General features: G+C 38.5%; 1 protein-coding gene across 2 annotated transcripts in view; it reads right to left on the reverse strand.

Annotated features, from left to right (window-relative positions):
- Positions 1-756: 756 nt before the first annotated feature.
- The window catches only part of CIRSR (corepressor of RBPJ and splicing regulator), a 501165-nt gene continuing 480442 nt past the window's right edge, over positions 757-21479 (reverse strand). For both annotated transcript variants that reach the window (XM_073019832.1, XM_007965400.3), the window contains exons 5-7: positions 4650-4756; positions 3694-3779; positions 757-1892 (exon numbers count right to left, since the gene is read on the reverse strand). In XM_073019832.1, coding sequence (XP_072875933.1) covers positions 1247-1892; positions 3694-3779; positions 4650-4756 — 839 coding nt within the window. In that variant the 3' untranslated portion in view covers positions 757-1246. The remainder of the gene's footprint in view (positions 1893-3693; positions 3780-4649; positions 4757-21479) is intronic.

The raw sequence follows: 21479 nt of genomic DNA on the forward strand, positions 1-21479 counted from the left end.
GGAGGAAGGGGGCCAGGAGGCAAGAAATGCAGGCAGCATCTAGAAGCTGGAACAGGCAAGCAAACATATTTTCCCCTTGAGCCTCTAGAAGAAACACAATTCTACTGACATCTTGACTTTAGCCCAGTGAGACCCATGTCAAACTTCTGACCTCTAGAACCGTTAAGCTAATACAGTTGGATTGTTTTTTGTTTTGTTTTGTTTTTGAGATGGGAGTCTTGCTCCATCACCCAGGCTGGAGTGCAGTGACGTGATCTTGGCTCACTGCAACCTCCTCCTCCCGGGTTCAAGCGGTTCTCCCACCTGAGCCTCCTGAGTAGCTGGGATTACAGGTGCATGCCGCCATGCCTGGCTAATTTTTTTTTTTCTTGAGTTGGAGTCTCACTCTGTCGCCCATGCTGGAGTGCAGTGGCATAATCTCGGCTCACTGCAACATCCACCTCCCGGGTACAAGCGAATATCCTGCCTCAAACTCCCGAATAGCTGGGACTACAGCGAGTGCCACCATGCCCGGCTAATTTTTGGTATTTTTAGTAGACACGCAGTTTCACCATGTTGGCCAGGCTGGTCTCGAACTCCTGACCTCAGGTGATCTGCCCGCCTGGGCCTCCCAAAGTGCTGGGATTACAGGCGTAAGCCACCGTGCCTGGCCCAGCTGGACTGTTTTAAGTTTGAGGTAACTTGTATACCTGCACAAAAAACTAATATTATCCAAATGTAAACAGCTTATTCTATAGAACAAAAGGTTAAGGGGGCTTAAAAGTCTTAAAAGATTTATTAATCCATTGTTTAATTTATACTAGTGAATTTGGATAATGATTACAATTCACTTCAAGCAAATTCAAATCCTTGAATAACAAATTTGAATTGAAAAATTAAATTATACCCATTCAATGTACTGTCATTCTTTTAACAATGTTTCAGAACAAAGAAAATGTCACAGAGTTGTATGCAGTTTTTATCTGGTATGGGGCACAAGAAACAGTTACCAACAGAAAATATTTCTACAGCCCCAAAATAGCTTACTTACAAATATTTGCAAAATTCATTCTTATAGTACTCATGTAGTTTTGTACTTGACAGTTTAGAGATGAAAAATTAAAATTGAGCTTTTTTATTAGAAAGACAATAGTACATAATTTAGCCCTTGCTATAAGTATTCAATAAAAAAGTGGAGATAATTTTATTCCCAGGTAATTGTCACATACAGTCTTTCTTCTCTACTTCTGCCTCATTCTGTGTCACTTTAGTATGCATATCTCCTGTACATTTTTTCTCCTCTGTACACATCTGTGCCATGGCTTCTGGTGTCATTTCTTCTGCTTTGCTCTGCACTGGGACTTCGCTGTGGCCGTTTTCTTATCTCCCTTTGCTTGTAACTATCAGGACTTCTGCTCCGGCTTCTCCTGCTCCTTTCCTCCCTGCCATGGCTTCTGCTGCTCCCCTCCTTTCTTTCAGAGCCTCTCTTCTCTGGGCTATGATTACGGCTTCTGGACTTTTTGTCAGAATCGGAATGGCTCCATTTGCTGTTCTCCCTAGAACTCTCGCGTTTTAAGAACCTGGGCTTTTCCTTGGCTTTTTCCCGGTTATGGTGACTGCTAGAAAGTTCTTCATGAAGTTTTCTCTTCTTAGACTTGTCCTTCTCTTCAGAATCACTGTTGTTATGCCCTGAACACTTGCTTTTCTTTCTTTTCTTCCTTTCTATTTTTTTTTCTTTATTGTCACTCTCACTCTCACTACTGCTTTCTGAAGTCTCAGTAGAGGAAGAGGAGGAGGAGGAGGAAGAGGAGGAAGAAGAGGACTTATGTTTTTTGTGCTTACTTCTGCTCTTCTGAAACTTTTTCTTTTTTCTATCTTTTTTCTTTTTTCTCTTCTCCAGTCGATCTAATTTCCTGTAATTGGGAAACAAACAGTAACAGACTGTGTGAAAAACAGCTATTTCATCAACTGTAAGTTACGAACAAACAATACATTTTCTTAGAAGTTATTAAAAATCGTATCCATGGCAGGGCGCGGTGGCTCATGCCTGTAATCCCAGCACTTTGGGAGGCCAAGGCGAGCGGATCACAAGGTCAGGAGTTCGAGACCAGACTAACATGGTGAAACCCCATCTCTAGTAAAAATACAAAAATTATCTGGGCATGGTGGCACATGCCTGTAATCCCAGCTACTCAGGAGGCTGAGGCAGGAGAATCGCTTGAACCTGGGAGGCAGAGGTTGCAGTGAGTCAAAATCATGCCACTGCACTCTAGCATGGGCAACAGAGTGAGACTCTGTCTTAAAAACAAAACAAAACAAAAAACTCGTATCCATATATGAACGCATTGTTTACTAAATGACAACTCATTTTCTTCCTTTAAAATTATTCAAAGCATGTATACATTAAATTAAAAAAAATGCATCAAGCCAATTTTCTGACTATACTTCAATAGTAATGACTACTTTTGTGTTAAATTCTTACTGATAAGAAATTATATAGCACTCTAAATGGTCATCCTAAAGAAAGTCTGTGAAAGGTGTGTAACATCAGTCGGAACTACTATAAAAGCAAATACACAGCTATAATCAGATGAAAAATTAATTTTATGTACTATTTAATAGTATGTAAATATTAATCAACATTACACTATCAAAATTTGAGAATATTCTCCAGAAATTCTAAGAGTACATATTAAACTTTTGAAAGATTACTTTTATAAAATAATATAGTTAATACTTGTTTTCAACAATTGTTTAGTTCATTTTTTTTTTTTTTTTTAAGACAGAGTCTCCCTCTGTCGCCCAGGCTGGAGTGCAGTGGCCGGATCTCAGCTCACTGCAAGCTCCGCCTCCCGGGTTTATGCCATTCTCCTGCCTCAGCCTCCCGAGTAGCTGGGACTACAGGTGCCCGCCACCTCGCTCGGCTAGTTTTTTGTATTTTTTAGTAGAGACGGGGTTTCACCGTGTTAGGCAGGATGGTCCCGATCTCCTGACCTCGTGATCCGCTTGTCTCAGCTTCCCAAAGTGCTGGGATTACAGGCTTGAGCCACCGCGCCCGGCAATTGTTTAGTTTTATAAATAATTAGGACAATCCTATTAAAACGTTCTGAATTTCTAAAGAGTACTTCACATTCTCGGAGGAGTAACTTATTTATATGGTATGTTTGAGTTACTCTGAAAATAAGTCTCTAGGTTCTGTCTAGCCATTCTCAAAACTCTACACACTGAAAGCATCATGAGCTCCCTCTATTGGACTCAGCAGACATTTCTTGGATTCTTTAATTCGGAGGTAGTCTGTTTAACAAAATTCACGTTTACCTTAAATTTAAGCATTCTTTCTGCATTCTCATAAGATTTTACAAAACATTAAAAAAAAAAAAGGCCAAAAATGTTTCCTAAGAACAAATTGCGTGCGAAGATACATACAAATCTATTCTGAAAAGTAAAAGTTACAAATAAGTATAATTCTAAAACGTTCTGAAAAGTGCAATAGTTTTGTGGTATAATCTGAGCATATAATCTTACATCTGAGTATACAATTTCCATGTTACTGAAAAGACAGACAAAATTGTATTAGCTATGGGTGAAGAATAATCAATAAATGTGATACATGGTTTAAGTACCTTCATGAGCTCTTAGGATCAGAGTTGTATACGATACTGAGATGAATACTAAGGAAAAAATAAATATATTAAATATACACTTTTAAATTACCTGAGAAGTTTCTGTTTTTGTTTGGTTGTTAGTGACTTTAAAAATTCAACTTCTGGATCTTCTTCACCCTCACTTGCAACATACTCCTGAGTCAACAAAGACATCATTAAATTGCTAGATTTCAAGACAATGTAGTTATAAGATAAAAAAGAAAACATTTATAAGTAAGTTTTGTATCAGGGACACACTGTAGATGAGTATGGTATTTTGGATTGGGAAATGGGAGGGAATTAAAAATTTTTTTTGTAGTCTCTCTGCCGAAGTGGATCATATAGCACTAAGAGGTTAACATGACTGCTTTGCCAGCATTAAGAAACTCTTCCAGGAAAAGGATGATAGACAAACACAGATAAAATGTTTAGAGCATGACTTCCATTCTCTATCTCTTGAATGTTAACACTTGCCAGTTTAAATACTTTAGTTTTAATTTAATGAAATATAAAAAATAAGATTTTGAGTTTTAAAGGCAGGTCAAAATATCCACAATTTTAGCCTTTATAATTTCAACAGTACATTATCAAATATATAATAATATAGTCCTTCAAACTCAATCATTTTCTGGACCTATGTATAGTTTAATAAAATAAATAAGTTTAAAATATTTTCTACAATTTTTAGGGGTTTTTACCTACTTCTAACCATTGGTTCTACTGAATGTCATATCAGGGATAATTTAGCAGGAAGGAAAAACCAACAGCCTCATCACCAGTTCAGTTAGATATTTTATCCACATAAACTCAGAGGAGCAGTTTCATTTATTAAAATACAGGTTTGTAAACAATTTCTCATTTAGGTTAAAATAATAAAGCAAAATCAAAATACATTTTGGGTATTTGCTTTGCTCTATCTTACTTTCCTATGGATATATGCATATTGGAAAACATTAAGTAGCAATTCACAAGCAATCACATTTAGATTTATAGACATTTTCAGCTTACTGATAAAAAGATCATTACCTGTGATGGATCATTTGCGGTCAAGTTTCTCCCCAGTACATTTCGTTTCAGTGCAAACCCACTGTTTCTCATCTCCGCTATTAGCTCCGAGGGGTGCATCGATGGCCCTGTTCACAAAAATCACAGTTTGAATGTATCATTTATATCTCTCTACCTTTTTCGGACTCCACAGTAGGAATGCAGTTGAAGCTTTGTTAAGTAAAATCACAGCTAAATCAACTCAATAATCTTCTGCTGAGCAAATAATCAGATATGATTTTCTAAAACAGCAGTCTGGAGATTCAGAATAGAAAATAATTGCATTTTTCTTTACGTGCAAGGGGAGTCTTCTTATGTAACTTTGTCATATTGAAAAAGATACATTTAGATGTTATCTGGTTGGCAGTTTTTAATATAAAATCAAAGCAAAATATTATAATAAAAAACTACAATTAAATTTTTAGTAGTTATTCTCTCAGTAAGAGTTCATTTAAAAGATATATTTTTAAAGGTACATGAGAAATTTATTACCCTCATTTCCAAATCAAAATTCCTCATCCTTATTTGTCAAATAACAATACTGAATACATTGCCATGTGGTTGCTAATCACACATGCGCGCGCGCGCACACACACACACACACACACACACACACACACACCCCCTATGGGTAACCAAGTACTTTAATTAATCTTGCTTTTATTCCCAGATTTTGAAATTTTTAATTACTAGATTAGGCTGGTAACAGGCAGTTTTAGGCTGGCTATTAGTATGTATGTTTTATATGTTTTTATAAGACACTACACTTCCATTTTTGCAAAATCTCAGACTGAAAAGTGAGATTTTTGGTCCCCAAATATAAACTAACAATAAATTTTAAAAATTTTCAGCTGGGAGTGGTGGCTTATGCATGTTATCCCAGCATTTTGGGAGGCCGAGGTGGAAGGATCACTTGAGCCCGGGAGTTCAAGACCAACTTGGCCAACATGGCAAAATCCTGTCTCTAAATAAATAAATTAATATACTTTTTTAAAGGTTTGCCCCCTACCCTCAAACATAAGGTTTATGTAAGGTAAGAGAGACTCTTTACCTCCTTTTGTATATTCCTGTTTCATTTTGTTTTCCCTGCCGCTAGCAAACTAATGACAACATTTCATGGCAGCTATTTAAAGTTGCCACCCTAAATCACCTACACTGGCTTAAATGAACTACCCCAGCTGATGTGTCTGTCATTTACGGAAGAATAAGACAGTTACTGCCAACAAGGAGTTCATAAGGGAGGGTAGGGGGATAGAAAAATATTCAGAAATGAGTTCTTTAGTTTGTTGGTTACTTTGTCTATTTCTTTGAACTGCATCATTGGTCTTTTACCACTTATTTGCGCGCTCACCTGCATGTTATCATGGAAAGCAAAAGGCAATCAGTTAAAATTTGTTTACCTGTCAATAGCAGATGTGGTCAAAAATTTGATGAGAAAAACTCAGTTATAATATATTTTACTGGACTTTCCAGGCTTTACCATTCCATTCATATTGTCAAAAACAACTGACAGTTTGCTCTAGGTACAAGGGAGATGATGGGAAAAAAACTGTCTATTATTGGAGTATGGGGGAAGTTATTAATGATGTCATAGTTTTAGGAAAAAAAGGCTTATTTAGTTAAGAACAAACAAAAACGCCTGTCTTACATTAATATTTCATTTCAAACCAAGAGGGTTTTTAATTTAATTTTTCTTCTATACAAAATTTTTAATTCCTATGTATTACTTTACTGGCCCTTTATTCAGTCTGATTGCTAATGTTGATAATACAATCTTAAATAAAATTGAATTTTAAATATTAATATTGGTTGCCTCTAAACGGCATAAAAGTGCTCAAACAATTAAGAGCTTTTTTTTTTTTGAGATGGAGTCTTGCTCTGTCGCCCAGACTGGAGTGTAGTGGTGTGATCTCGGCTCACTGCAACCTCTGCCACCTGGGTTCAAGCAATTCTCCTGCCTCAGCCTCCAGAATAGCTGGGATTACAGGTGCCTGCCACCACACCCGGCTAAGTTTTGTATTTGTAGTAGAGACGGGGTTTCACCATGTTGGTCAGGTTGGTCTCACACTCCTGACCTCGTGATCTGCCCGCCTCAGCCTCCTAAAGTGCTGGGATTACAGGTGTGAGCCACCGTGCCCAGCTCAATTAAGAGCTTTAAATGAATAACAAAATGTTTACTTTGGTGGCTTCTCAAATTTCTCATGTAGGAACTTAATATTATAAAGTAGAAAATGTCTCTTCTGAAGTGTCAAAACTACATTTCCGTGTCAACAATTTTATTAGATATCAAATGAATTCAGACACCAAACTTGTTAAGAATTAGAATAAAAACCACTCCAGTAAAGGGTAACAAAGCTTGGCCATCATGAGAGGTTATACTAGTTTCATCAGTTTTCATCACAAGATGGGTAATTTTAATAAGATGTTATAGAAAGTGTGCCTTCTTTAAAAGTACTTCCAACTACTTCAAGAAAATGATGTATTTCCCCAGTTGTTACAGAGATTATACAGATTATTAAACATTACTCTTCTAGCATTTACATTTTTCAAAAACCCCAACTAAAAACTCTGTGTAGTATATAAATTTAGCACACTTTCACAATGTATGACTGCAAATACAGTGCTTAGTAAAGTGCTTGACAAACAGTACTTAATAAAGACTATTATTTTTACCAGTAGCTATCCAACTTTCTTATATAAAGAAATTATGTCTTTTAATATATAACATATATATATATATATATATATTTTTTTTTTTTTTTTTTTGGTAGAGATGGGGTTTTGCCATGTTGCCTAGGCTGGTCTTGAACTCCTCAGCTCAAACAATCCACCTGCCTCGGTCTCCCAAAATGCTGGGATTACAGGTGTGAGTCACTGTGCCTGGCCACTATCCAACTTCCATGACTATCTCATGGTACTTTTCATAATTCAAAAAAATGCTCTCAGCAGTAATACTTTTCATAATCCAGTCTTATTCACATTTTTTTTTTTTTGTACTTAAACTTTCTCCTATCAACCAAAGTTCTGGGCTTAAAGTTCTAGGTTTAGGAGATGAAACAAGTCAGGTTTAATTAAGATATATTTAGCAAGTATCTTTACACTTTCAATTATGACAGAGGCTATGTAGAGTTACACTGACAGAAATGACTCCAGATCATTTGAGAACTCAAAATTTAGTTGATACAATAGATTACAGATATGTTGATAAAACAATTACACAAATATGTTCAAATGCAAAATACTTTTATGTATGGTGCCTTAATAATTTCAATTATAGCTGGAGTTGGATCTTAGAAATTGTTTGGCTTATTCTTAAATTTGCTATGGTAGAATAATACTAGAGAATTCAGAAAGAGGACATTTGTTCTAAAATGCAGATTTGTGAGGGCCCCTTTCTAGATCATCTCAGCCAAGCCTTTGCAGCATGCAAACCAACGTCCCAACCTAGAAAAGCAGGTCCGCTGAAGAAACTGCTTCCAACATTCATTTATTTTACAAACTTCTCTTTGCTGTGATATGGATAAGTGTCAAAATACCAATTGTGTACAGTTCCATGTTCTGATTAGACCACAGGCTCTACTAGAAAAATACCATGAAATCAGAGTCTCAGGAAAGAAAAAATTCCTAGAAAGTAAATTATGCCATACAAAATTATGTGTGTAAAGCGCTTAATCTATTCACTAAGAGTATTCTTTTTTTTTTTTTTTTTTTTTTGAGACAGAGTCTCACTGTGTCTCCCAGACTGCAGTGCAGTGGCGCGATCTCGGCTCACTGCAAGCTCCACCTCCCAGGTTCCCGCCATTCTCCTGCCTCAGCCTCCTGAGTAGCTGGGACTACAGGCGCCCGCCACCAGGCCCGGCTGATTTTTTGTATTTTTAGTACAGACGGGGTTTCACCGTGTTAGCCAGGATGGTCTCTATCTCCTGACCTCGTGATCCACCCGCCTCTGCCTCCCAAAGTTCTGGGATTACGGGCGTGAGCCACCATGCCCGTCCAAGAGTATTCATTTTTACACAACAGAAACAATGAAAGGAAAAAAAAGAATGTCCTGTTGCAAAATAGGTATTTTATCAAAGAATAATATATAAACTCAAAAGTTCTGGCTATGAGGAAATGTATACAACTGACTCCACAGTTATAGTATGGCAGTCCCAGGGGAACGCCACAAATGGCATACGAGGGAGACTAAAGCTGAAGGCAAAGACACTTGTGTTTCACTGCAAACACTAGGTCCATCTGCTCCATTCGAAGTTCGTCATTCTTTTTTTTGAGACTTTGTCTCTCTCTGTTGCTCAGGCTGGAGTGCAGTGGTATGATCTCAGCTCACTGGCAAGCTCCGCCTCCTGGGTTCACGCCATTCTCCTACCTCAGCCTCCCGAGTAGCTGGGACTACAGGCGCCCGCACCACGCCTGGCTAATTTTTGTTTCACTGTGTTAGCCAGGATGGTCTCCATCTCCTGACCTCGTGATCTGCCTGCCTCAGCCTCCCAAAGTGCTGGGATTACAGGCATGAGCCACCTGGCCTGGCCCATCATTCTTTTCAAACAATGCATTATCACCTACAATTAAGCATGAGAAAAGGGGGCAGTGAGTTGTAGGTTAGGGTAAGGCTGATTAGAAATGCCTTTCCTGGCCAGGCGCAGTGGCTCACGGCCTGTAGTCCCAGCACTTTTGGAGGCAGAGGCGGGTGGATCGCCTGAGTCCAGGAGTTCAAGAGCAGTTTGGGCAACATGGTGAGACTCTGTCTCTACAAAAATTAGCTGGCCGTGGTGGCGCACATGCCTAGACTCCCAGCTACTAGACAGGCTGAGGTAGGAGGATCACTTGAACACAGGAGCTGTGATCTCACCACTACACTGCAGCCTGAGCAACAGAGTGAGATCCTGTCAAAAGACAGACAGAAAAAAAGACAGACAGACGGTAAGAAAGAGAAAGAAAGGGAAGGAAAGGGAAGGCGAAGGAAAGAAAGAAAGGACAGACCAACCGACCAGCCTCTCTCTCCTTCTCCCAAATTTAACACATTATGTACTTAATTTATAGAATGCCACTGTTGGCTGAAACTAAATGGCTACCTTAAAGTCAATATAGTTTTGCTTTCTATTACAGTGGTGATCTATTTTTTTCCCTTCTCATCGTGTTTCAGCTTTATATTATGGGAAACTGCAAACCTACATCGCATAGCTTCAACAATTAACAATATTTTGCCATTCTTGTCTTATCTATTACTTTCAAATTTATCTTTTTCATAGAATATTGTAAATAAAATCTCAACCTCAATACCTTTATTATGCTTCTCAACATTGATAATTTTAAAATGTCATCAAATAGTCAACATTCAGATTTCTCAAACTGTCTCAAAAGTATCTTTTTACAGTTGGTTTGTTCAGATTAGGATACAAACAAGGTCCACATATTGCATTTGATTTACAGATCTCTTAATCTAAAACATGTATCTAACTTCCCCTCCCTACTGTTATTCATTTGTTAAAGAAATTGGGTAATCTGTCCTGTAGATTTCCCACATTCTGGACAGTGATGCCATTTAATATGTTTCTCTAGCTCTTATATTTCCTATAAATTGGTAGCTAAGTCTAGAGGCTTATTATTAAATTATTTTGATATTTTATACCACATACTTTGGGGGAGTATATGGCAAGTTTTATAAAGTTTGGATTTAGGAAAATGACACCTGAAAATACACTTCTGGCTAATGAAAACATGTTTCTGGCTAAAGAAAAAGGAGGCCAAGACTGCTTATATGTTCTTGTAATCACTTTCCCATGTATTTATTGCAGCCAAACTAACAGTAGTATAACTATAAAAGGTTTTAAAATAAACCTCAAACATTACCACAAATTAAATATGATTATTTCCATGAAAGTACAATCTTCTGTCCCTTTTTCTTTCCTAAAATTGGCTATATCTAGTGAATAAGCCAGTCCCTGTCACTAAATGTAAAAAGGACAGTTAGACACTAGAGTATTGATCAACAGGGAGATCTGTGTGTAATAGGACTTATCAAGAATTATCTTACACTTAAATATTCCTAATATTACCATAACCTTTCTTTTAAGAAAGCTTAGAGAAAGTTACCTTTTAAAAAGACTAAAAAAAGGGGCTCAGTAGGAACATGCAGCATAACACCCAGGGAAAAAGTGAACAAAGCTATTAATAAAGTGTGTGGGTGATTTTTATTTATATAGATGAGAATGTTTTATGTATGATTTTCTAAAGGTTATGCAAGAACCAATTGTACTGAATTGTAATAAAACTGCTCCATACTGGGAATTTTCCTGACACACTGCCAGTTCATCTTAGTGGAGGGTGGAGACAATAGGGTTTCTTATTGCCCTTATCCCAAGTTCATACTGAAGACAGCTAACTGATGTCTATTGAAACACACAATGTAAAGGAAAAATTAAACATTTCATTTTAGTCTGTGTGTCTGCAAAGTATACAAAGGCAAAGAAATATGAAACTGTCTTTATTGTATGCTAGTAAAAAAATCAGTTTATTAGAAACTTTGCCTTACAGAATGAATATATTTTATTTTTATTTTTATTATTTTTATTTTGAGAGGGAGTGTTGCTCTGTCACCCAGGCTGGAGTGCAATGATGCCATCTCAGCTCACTGCAACTTCCACCTCCTGGGTTCAAGCAATTCTCCTGCCTCAGCCTCCCAAGTAGCTGTGATTACAGGTGCCAGCCCCCAAACCCGGCTAAGTTTTGTATTTTAGTAGAGATGGGAGTTTCATCATGTTGCTCAGGCTGGTCTCGAACTCCTGACCTCAAATGATCCACCTGCCTTGGCCTCCCAAAGTGCTAGGATTACAGGCATGAGCCACCGTGCCTGGCCTAGAATGAATATAAAGATGTATGACTTATACGTAATTACTTATATTTTCTTTCTTTTTTTTTTCCAAGACGGAGTCTCACTCTGTCGCCCAGGCTGGAGTGCAGTGGCGCAATCTCGGCTCACTGCAAGCTCTGCCTCCCGGGTTCACACCATTCTCCTGCCTCAGCCTCCTGAGTAGCTAGGACTACAGGCGCCCACCACCACGCCCGGCTAATTTTTTTGTATTTTTAGTAGAGACCGGGTTTCACGGTGTTAGCCAGGATGGTCTCGATCTCCTGACCTCGTGATCCGTCTGCCTCAGCCTCCCAAAGTGCTGGGATTACAGGCGTGAGCCACCGCGCCCAGCCTACTTATATTTTCAAATTAATTTATATGCAAATATTTTAATGATGATACATCTGGCAATAATAGTTAATTCACAGCCCTAGACTACAAAAAATCATTTGTGCTGTGATGAACCTGAAGTATTTAGAAGTCAGCATTATTATTACTATTATTTTTTGAGACAGAGTCTCAGTCTCTTCCCTTGGCTGGAGTGCAGTGGCACAATCTCGGCTCACTGCAACCTCTCCCTCTCAGGTTCAAGCGATCCTCTCGCCTCAGTCTCCCAAGGAGCTGGGATAACAGGCGCACACCACCATGCTCGGCTAATTTTTGTATTTTTAGTAGAGACAAGGTTCACCATATTGGCCAGGCTGGTCTCGAACTCCTGACCTCAGCCTCTCAAAGTGCTGGGATTATAGGCATGGGCCACCGTGCCCAGCCCAGAAGTTAGCATTATGTTTTAAATGAGTTATGGGAATATTAATGCTCTTGAAAAGTTAAGCATCCATGAGCCTCAAAAACTTGTTGAATCAAATAAATGAGATACAAAAGAGTACCTACTATATGATTTCACTTATATGAAGCTCAAGAACAGATAAAATTAATACACTGGATTAGGAATTGAAAAATTGGTTGTGGGAGGAGAAGGCCGCCTGGAAAAGGACAGAAGGGCATTTTCTAGGGTGATGGCAATGCTCTGTATCTTGTCAGGGACTGTTGGTTACCTGGGAGTATACATTTATCAAATTCCAACTCTACATTTAAGACCAGTGCATTTTACTTAAAAAAAAAAACACATGAGATTTTAAATCCATAAACACTGATTACTGAGTAACTATGGTACTGTATCCACTCATTATATCTATACATTATGAGAAGACCTCTGCAAAGGGAATTCAAACTTACATATCTCAAGTATATAACACAGAAAATGGTTTAAAAAATTAGTGTGTAATACCAGTCAGAATGGCGATGATTAAAAAGTCAGGAAACAACAGGTGCTGGACAGGATGTGGAGAAACAGGAATGCTTTTACATTGTTGGTGAGAGTGTAAGCTAGTTCAACCATTGTGGAAGACAGTGTGGCAATTCCTCAAGGATCCAGAACTAGAAATACCATTTGACCCAGCAATTCCATTACTGGGTATATACCCAAAGGATTATAAATCATGCTACTATAAAGACACATGCACACATATGTTTATTGCAGCACTGTTCACAATAGCAAAGACTTGGAACCAACCCAAACGTCCATCAATGATAGACTGGATTAAGAAAACGTGGCATATCTACACCATGGAATACTATACAGTAATAAAAAAGGATGAGTTCATGTCCTTTGTAGCGACATGGATGTAGCTGGAAACCATCATTCTGAGAAACTATTGCAAGGACAGAAAACCAAACACCGCATGTTCTCAGTCATAGGTGGGAATTGAACAATGAGAACACTTGGACACCGGGTGGGGAACATCACACACTGGGGCCTGTCGTGGGGTGGTAGAATAGGGGAGGGATAGCATTAGGAGAAATACCTAATGTAAATGACGAGTTGATGGGTGCAGCAAATCAACATGGCACATATATACATATGTAACAAACCTGCATGTTGTGCACATGTACCCTAGAACTTAAATAAAATTAACTAATTAAAAAAATTAGTGTGTAATATTGAGATTTTATTATTTTATCTCCTTAGCGCTTGAGAGAGCTTGTTTTTTGCTTCAAGTTTATATTATTTTGGGGAAAATTTTTCATAGGAAAGAACTTAAATTGCAAATTTTTATTATACATTCAGAAGAGATTATAAATGGTAATGTTTAGAATAGTCAGCAAAGCCTTTCCATTCGCTTACTCACTAAACCAGTTAGTGGAATACGGAGGTTTGTGTTACATTCATTAAGAATGATTTGGGTAGCAGAATTAATATTTAATATGTGGACTAAATTTCATTCATTCTCCTTTTCTCAGGTAATCACAAACTAATTTCTTTACTTGAAGCTGACAGACCTTGAGTAGATGAAATGATGGTAATAGGAAGAGTCATGTAAAAGAGAGTTATGACTGATTGGAGAATCATAATACCCCTTTGAGATTATGGGAAGTGTAGCCTCCACTAGTACATGCCTTTAACACCAAGCAGGTTCATTTACTGACAGAACAAGATTGTAATTAATTTGTTCAAGTCAACGAAATTTCATGGAACAGCCATTCTAACAACAAATTTAATTACAAAATTATCATAATGTGTATAAATAATTTGAAATGACTTAACCATTGGTAATACCTAAAATAAAATAGCCAAAATGTGAAGTACTAATAAGGAGCATCATTTTGACCTTTGAAGCACTATGACTGGACAAGTTTTACTGAAATACCTTGTTAATAGGCCAGCATTTCTTTTCAAGTAGCTTCCTCTCGCATAAAAAAATTTTAAACATCAAATCACCTACATATTATAAAGGAGAGACTTATAATCAACTATAATCAAGTACAATCAAGTACGATCAACTGTATATTATAAAAGAGGGAAATGGTGCCCAACTTCACTATTTTATTTTGAGGTCAGTTCTTTATTTATTAGTTTCAATATTTGCCTGTTTCAGGAGTTTAGCTTTAATAAAATTCTGGTAACACAAATGATTTTCTGCAGTAGAATTATGTTGGAGGATTAAAAAGAAGTCTGCCATTAGATGCAGGGCTATGAGTAGCTATCCTGGGAGGACTTCACCTCTCCAAGGAGTTGTATAAGGGAACTGCTCCATAACAGATTCAGGTGGCGTTGCCAGAAGGGCCACTGAGTTTATCATCTTTCTTTCTATAGGAAGTTCCTCTGGTGTGCTCCTAGCTGTCTTCCTAGCAAAGATTATGATCAGACAATTATTTTGGGAAATTTCCCGAATGTGTTCCCAAGCAACAAAAATGTCTTCAACACGAAAGTCTTATGAAAAGATGGAGGAGGAGCATGTGCAGCCCTTGTTGCAGAAAACTTCTACCAGTACCATGGCTTAGTGCAGCATTCTTCAAGAAAAATTAAATCAAGAATTAGGAAAAATTAGGCAAGGAGAAGAACACTGATACACAAACAAATCTTTGCAGTAAGTGTAAAATAAAACTTCCTTAAACTGTTCATTTTCACATGGTTAGAACACAATAAAAACTACAGTGTAAACAAGATTGGATAGAAACATTTGAGATATTGAGTCCCTATCATATTTTACCCATTTGTGGTGTGTCTGGAACTCAGACTCAAGCAATTCTTACTTTTTTTTAAAAGCAATTTTGTATATGTATAGTGTATCCAGTGACATTATTTTGAATTTGAAATTTACTTTTATTCAAATCATGAAATTCACCATATTATCCTATCTACTCAGTCCCAAATATTTGAAAAAATTATCTAAATTTAAAAAAATTATGGCAGGGCTGGGCATTGTGGCTTATGCCTCTAATCCCAGCACTTTGGGAGGCCGAGGCCAGAGGAACACTTGAACCTGGGAGTTTGAGACTAGCCTGGGTAACACAGTGAGATCCTGTAAATTTTTTTACAAAAAAATTTGAAAATGATCCAGGCATTGTGGTATGTGCCTGTGGTCCCAGCTACTCTGAAGGCTGAAGTGGGAGGACTACTTGAGCCCAGGAGGTCAAGGCTGCAGTGAGCTGCGACTGTGCCACTGCACTCTGGCCTGGGGGTCAAAGCAAGACCTTTTCTCAAAAAAAAAAAAAAAATTATGGCAAAGCATAGATAGATAATAACTGAAAAATCCAAAACTCAATTAGTGAAATACAAAATAAATGTTAACAAATTTGGAGTCAATGTTTATTCACTTTTTGTTGCTTTTATAACTTCTGGGGTTCAGTCCAATACAGAGAGCTTGAAAGTCCTCTTATTCTCATAACAAGAAAAAAGCTGAAAAACAGAAAATTTAAAAATCTTAAATTTATCAGAGAATTGAGGTCTCAGGGCAAACTGCTGCCCTGAAAACTGGAGAGATGGTAATACCGACTATTACAGTTTGCTGGAATCAGAAATTACTGCTAGAGCCAGCCATTGGTAGGAATACTTAGAGTAATTTGACTAATTGTTGGAGACTGAGCTGGACTAGCTTGACAGATAATATCTCCTAGAGGCCCAAGCATAGTAGAGCCCCCTTTCATGAGTTTTACTTCCAGAGTCTCCAGCAGGTTCTCATTGCGAACATCAAAGCACAATCTCCGTGTGCTTCCCTTTCGCCAGTGGGAAGGGAAAAGTAACCATTTCCAAATATGCCCAGAGCATTTTGTTTTCCTTAACAAATGCTTACTCTCAAGGGAAACTATGTCACCATAGCCGAGCCTACATGGGAAAATAAAGCTGAGAAACACACGTGAAGGTTACAGCCTACAGGCACAAGCTCACTAAAAGACTAAGACTTAATCATAGAATAAGAGAATGCTTCTTTCTCCCCCACATCTTACTACCACATGAGGAGCATTCCTGTATAATATCAGGGGATTAAAAAGGAAAGAACTGCAAAACTCAGACTCTTAATACTAAAAGAGGAGTCTTTTGGGAAAGCTAAAGATAAGGGCAGACAAAAACAAGGACACTAGAGGAAATTTTATTCTCTGACATCTACAATGACAGCAAACAGTAGATATAGTCTAAGGCCTAGCCAGATAAACATAAAACTTCACCTTACAGGCCTGTTTACCTCAGTTCCTTTTACCTGATACACCATGTCCAGCTTTCAACAAAAAATTACAAGGTATGCTGTATTAGTCCGTTTTCATGCTGCTGATAAAGACATACTCTAGACTGGGAAATTTACAAAAGAAAGAGGTTTAATTGGTCTTATAGTTCCACGTGGTTGGGGAAGCCTCACAATCACGGCAGAAGGCAAGGAGGAGCAAGTCACATCTTACCTGGATGGCAGCAGGCAAAGAGAGAGAGCCTGTGCAGGGGAATTCCTCTTTTTAACACCATCAGATCTCGTGAGACTTACTCACTATCACAAGAACAGCATGGGAAAGACTTGCCCCCATGATTCAATTACCTCCCACTGGGTCCCTCCCACAACACATGGGAATTCAAGATGAGATCTGGGTGGCGACACAGACAAACCATATCATTCCACCCCTGGCCCCTCCCCAATCTCACATCCTCACATTTCAAAACCAATAATGCCTTCCCAACAGTCCCCCAAAGTCCTAACTCATTTCAGCATCAACTCAAAAGTCCACAGTCCAAAGTTTCATCCAAGACAAAGCCAGTCTCTTCTGCCTATGAGCCTTTAAAATCAAAAGCAGATTAGTTACTTCCTAGATTCAGTGGGAGTACAGGTATTGGGTAAATTTAGCCATGCCAAATGAGAGAAATTGGCCCCTTTGTTTCCAAAGGGGCTACAGATTCCATGAAAGTCCGAAATCCAGCAGGACAGTCAAATCTTAAAGTTTCAGAGTGATCTCCTTTGACTCCATGTCTCACATCCAGGTCATGCCAATGCAAGAGGTGGGTTCCCATGGCCTTGCGTAGCTCCACCCCTGTGGCTTTGCAGGGAATAGCCTCCCTCCTGGCTTTCGTGGGCTGGCATTGAGCGTCTGCAGCTTTTCCAGGCGCACTGTGCAAGCTGTCAGTGGATCTACCATTCTGGAGTCTGCAGGACAGTGGCCCTCTTCTCACAGCTCTACTCAGCAGTGCCCCAGTAGGGACTCTGTGTGGGGGCTCCAACCCCACATTTCCCTTCTGCACTGCCCTAGCAGAGGTTCTCCATGAGGGTCCTGCCCCTGCAGCAAACTTCTGCCTGGACATCTGGGCGTTTCCACATATCTGAAATCTAGGTGGAGGTTCCAAAATCTCAATTCTTGACTTCTGTGCACTTATAGGCTCAACACCACATGGAAGCTGCCAAGGCTTGAGGCTTCCACTTTCTGAAGTCATGCCCAAGCTCTACGTTGGCCTCTTTCAGCCACAGCTGGAGCAGCTGGGACACAGGGCACTGAGTCCCTAGGGTGCACACAGCATGGAACCCTGGGCCTGGCACACAAAACCACTTTTTCCTCCTAGGCCTCTGGGCCTGTAATGGGAGGGGCTGCCATGAAGACCTCTGACATGCCCTGTGGAAATTTTCCCCATTGTCTTGGGGATTAACACTCGGTTCCTTGTTACTCATGCAAATTTCTGTAGCTGGTTTGAATTTCTCCTCAGAAAATGGGATTTTCTTTTTTATCGTATTGTCAGGCTGCAAATTTTCTGAACTTTTATGCTCTGCTTCCCTTAAAAACCTGAATGCTTTTAATAGCACCCAAGTCACCTCTTGAATGCTTTGCTGCTTAGAAATTTCTTCGGCCAGATACCCTAAATCGTCTCTCTCAAGTTCAAACTTCCACAAATCTCTAGGGCTGGAGCAAAATGCTGCCAGTCTCTTTGCTAAAACACAAGAGTCACCTTTGCTCCAGTTCCCAAGTTCCTCATCTCCATCTAAGACCACCTCAGCCTGGACCTTACTGTTCATATCACTATCAGTATTTCTGTCAAAGCTATTCAACAAGTCTCTAGGAAGTTCCAAAGTTTCCCACATTTTCCTGTCTTCTTCTGAGCCCTCCAAACTGTTCCAACCTCTGCTGTTACCCAGTTCCAAAGCTGCTTGCACATTTTCGGGTATCTTTTCAGCAACGCCTCACTCTACTGGTACCAATTTACTGTATTAGTCTGTTTTCACGTGCTGATAAAGATATACCCCAAAATTACAATTTACAAAAGAAAGAGATTTAATTGGACTTACAGTTCCACGTGGCTGGGGAAGCCTCACAATCATGGTGGAAGGCAAGGAGGAGCAAGTCACGTCTTATATGGATGGCAGAAGGCAAAGAAAGAAAGCTTGTGAAGGGGAATTCCTCTTTTTAAAACCATCAGATCTCATGAGACATATTCACCGTCACGAGAACAGCATGGGAAAGACTTGCCCCCATGATTCAATTACCTCCCACTGGGTCCTTCCCACAACACGTGGGGATTTAAGATGAGATCTGGGTGGGGACACAGCCAACCCATATCATATGCCAAAAGGCAAAAGCCACCGTCTAAAGAGAAAAGCAAGCATCAGAACCAGACTTAGATATGGCAGAGATTCTGGAAGTATCAGACTGGGAATTTAAAATAACTAAGATTAATATGTTAAGGACTGTAATGGAAAAACTGGACAACATGCAAGGACAGATGGATAATATAAGCAAAGAGATGGAAGCTCTTAGAATCAAAGGAAATGCTAGAAATCAAAAACACTTATCAGACTTAGATTAGTTGTAAATTCATATTTACAATGCCTTTGATGGGCTCATCAGGAGGAAAGAATCAGTGAGCTTTAAGATATGTCAGTGGAAACTTCCCAAACTGAAGAGAGAGAAAAGAAAAAGAATATTCAAGAACTGTGGGACAATTATGAAAAGTGTTACATGTGTATAATGGAAATAATGGAGAATGAAAAGAGAAAGGAACAGAAGAAATATTTGAAATAACAATGGCTGAGGATTTCCCAAAACTAATGATATACGCCAAACCACATATCCATAGCTCAGAAAACACCAAGCAAGATAAATACCAAGAAATCCATACCTAAGCATATCACATTCATACTGTAAAAAAATCAAAGATGAAGAAATTTAGTATGTAGTGCAAGTATCCTTCAAAAGTGAAGAAGAAATAAAGACCTTTTCAGACAACAAAAATGGAGGAAATTTTGCCAGTAGACTTGTCTTTAAGGAAATATTGAAAGAAGTCACTTAGTGAGAAAGAAAATCATATAGACCAAAAACTCAGATCTACATAAAGAAAGGCAGAATGTTTGAGAAAGAAATGAAGTATGTCAAATACAATCTTTTATTTTTAATATTCTTAACTGATCTAAAAAGACATGTTTGTTCAAAATAATGAAAACAACAATATACAGGGTATTAGAGCTTAAATATGAATGAAATGTGTGGCAGCAATGTTATAAGGGATGCGAGGGAGCTATTCAGTAGTAGAACAGGGACTGGGTTACTCTGTTATGAGTTACCTGTACTAACCATGAAGTTGGATAGTATTATTCAAGAGTGAACTTACGTTAGTTGGAAATTTATATTTACAACTGTGGCATATACATACAAAAGTGGTTCTAGGGCAATCACTAAAAAAATTTTTTGAGTATAATTAATATGCTAAAAGAGGAGATAAAATGGATTTCTATAAAATGCTCAATTAAAACCAGAGAAAACACAAACTAAGAGATAAAAAATGAAACAAAAAATTACAGCAATGAATAGAAAACAATTACAAATAGAGTAGATATTAATCCAACTATTTCAATCATTGCTTTTGATAAGAATGGTCTTAACATACCAATTAAAAGACAGAGGCTGGGTGTGGTGGCTCACACCTGTAATCCCAGTACTTTGGGAGGCCAAGACAGGAGGCCAGGAGTTGAAGACCAGCCTGCTCAACATAGTGAGAGTCTGTCTCTACAAAAAATATTTTAAAAAATTAGCTGGGCATTGGGTGCGGTGGTTCATGCCTGTATTCCCAGCACTTTGGGAGGCCAAGGCGGGTGGATCATGAGGTCAAGAGATTGAGACCATCTTGGCCAACATGGTGAAACTTGGTCACTACTAAAAATACAAAAATTAGCTGGGTATGGTGTTGCATGCCTGTAGTCTCAGCTACTTGGGATGCTGAGGCAGGAGAATCATTTGAACCTTGGAGGTGGAGGTTGCAGTAAGCCGAGATCATGCTACTGCACTCCAGCTGGGCAAGAGAGCAAGATTCTGTCCCCACCCCCCAAAAACAAAAAATTTGGTGGGCATGATTGTGCATGTTTGTCATCCTAGTTACTTGGGTGGCTAAGGTGGGAGGATAGCTTAAGCCCAGGAGTTTGAGACCACAGTGAGCTATGACCTTGCCACTACACTCCAGCCTGGGCAAGTGAGAGAGATGCTGTCTCTTAAAAAAAAAAAAAAGACTATTTGAGTAGATAAAAAAACAAGACCCAACTATAGGTTATTGTTGTCCACAAGAAACCCACTTTAGAAATAAAGACACAGATAAATTAAAAGGATAGAAAAAGATATACCATGCTAACACTAATTGATAAGGCTGGAGTAACTATATTAATGTCAGACAAGTAGATTTCAGAGCAAGGAAAATCATCAAGGATAAAGACAGACATTACATAAATTATAAAGGGGTCAATTATCTAGGAAGATACAACAATCCCATGTGTACATGCCTAACAATGAGCATCAAAATATATGAAGCAAAAACAGATATAAATGTTTTTAGAAACAGACAAATCCGCTGTAATAGTTGGAGATGTCAACACCCCTCTATCAGTAACTGACAGATCCAGCAAGCAGAAAATCAGCAGGATATAGAACTGAATAGTACCATCCATCAACTGGATGTACTAACATTAATAGAATACTTCCTCTAACAACAGCAGAATATACATTCTTCTCCCATTTGTATAGAACATTCACCAAATAGACCACATTCTGGGCCATATGACACACCTTAACAAAGGTAAAAGAATAGAAATCATACAAAGTATGCTCTCAGACCATAATGGAATTCAACCAGAAATCAGTAACAGAAAGATAGCTGGAAAATCCCCAAATAC

Source organism: Chlorocebus sabaeus, chromosome 10 (assembly GCF_047675955.1).
Source record: "Chlorocebus sabaeus isolate Y175 chromosome 10, mChlSab1.0.hap1, whole genome shotgun sequence".
Lineage (NCBI taxonomy): Eukaryota > Metazoa > Chordata > Mammalia > Primates > Cercopithecidae > Chlorocebus > Chlorocebus sabaeus.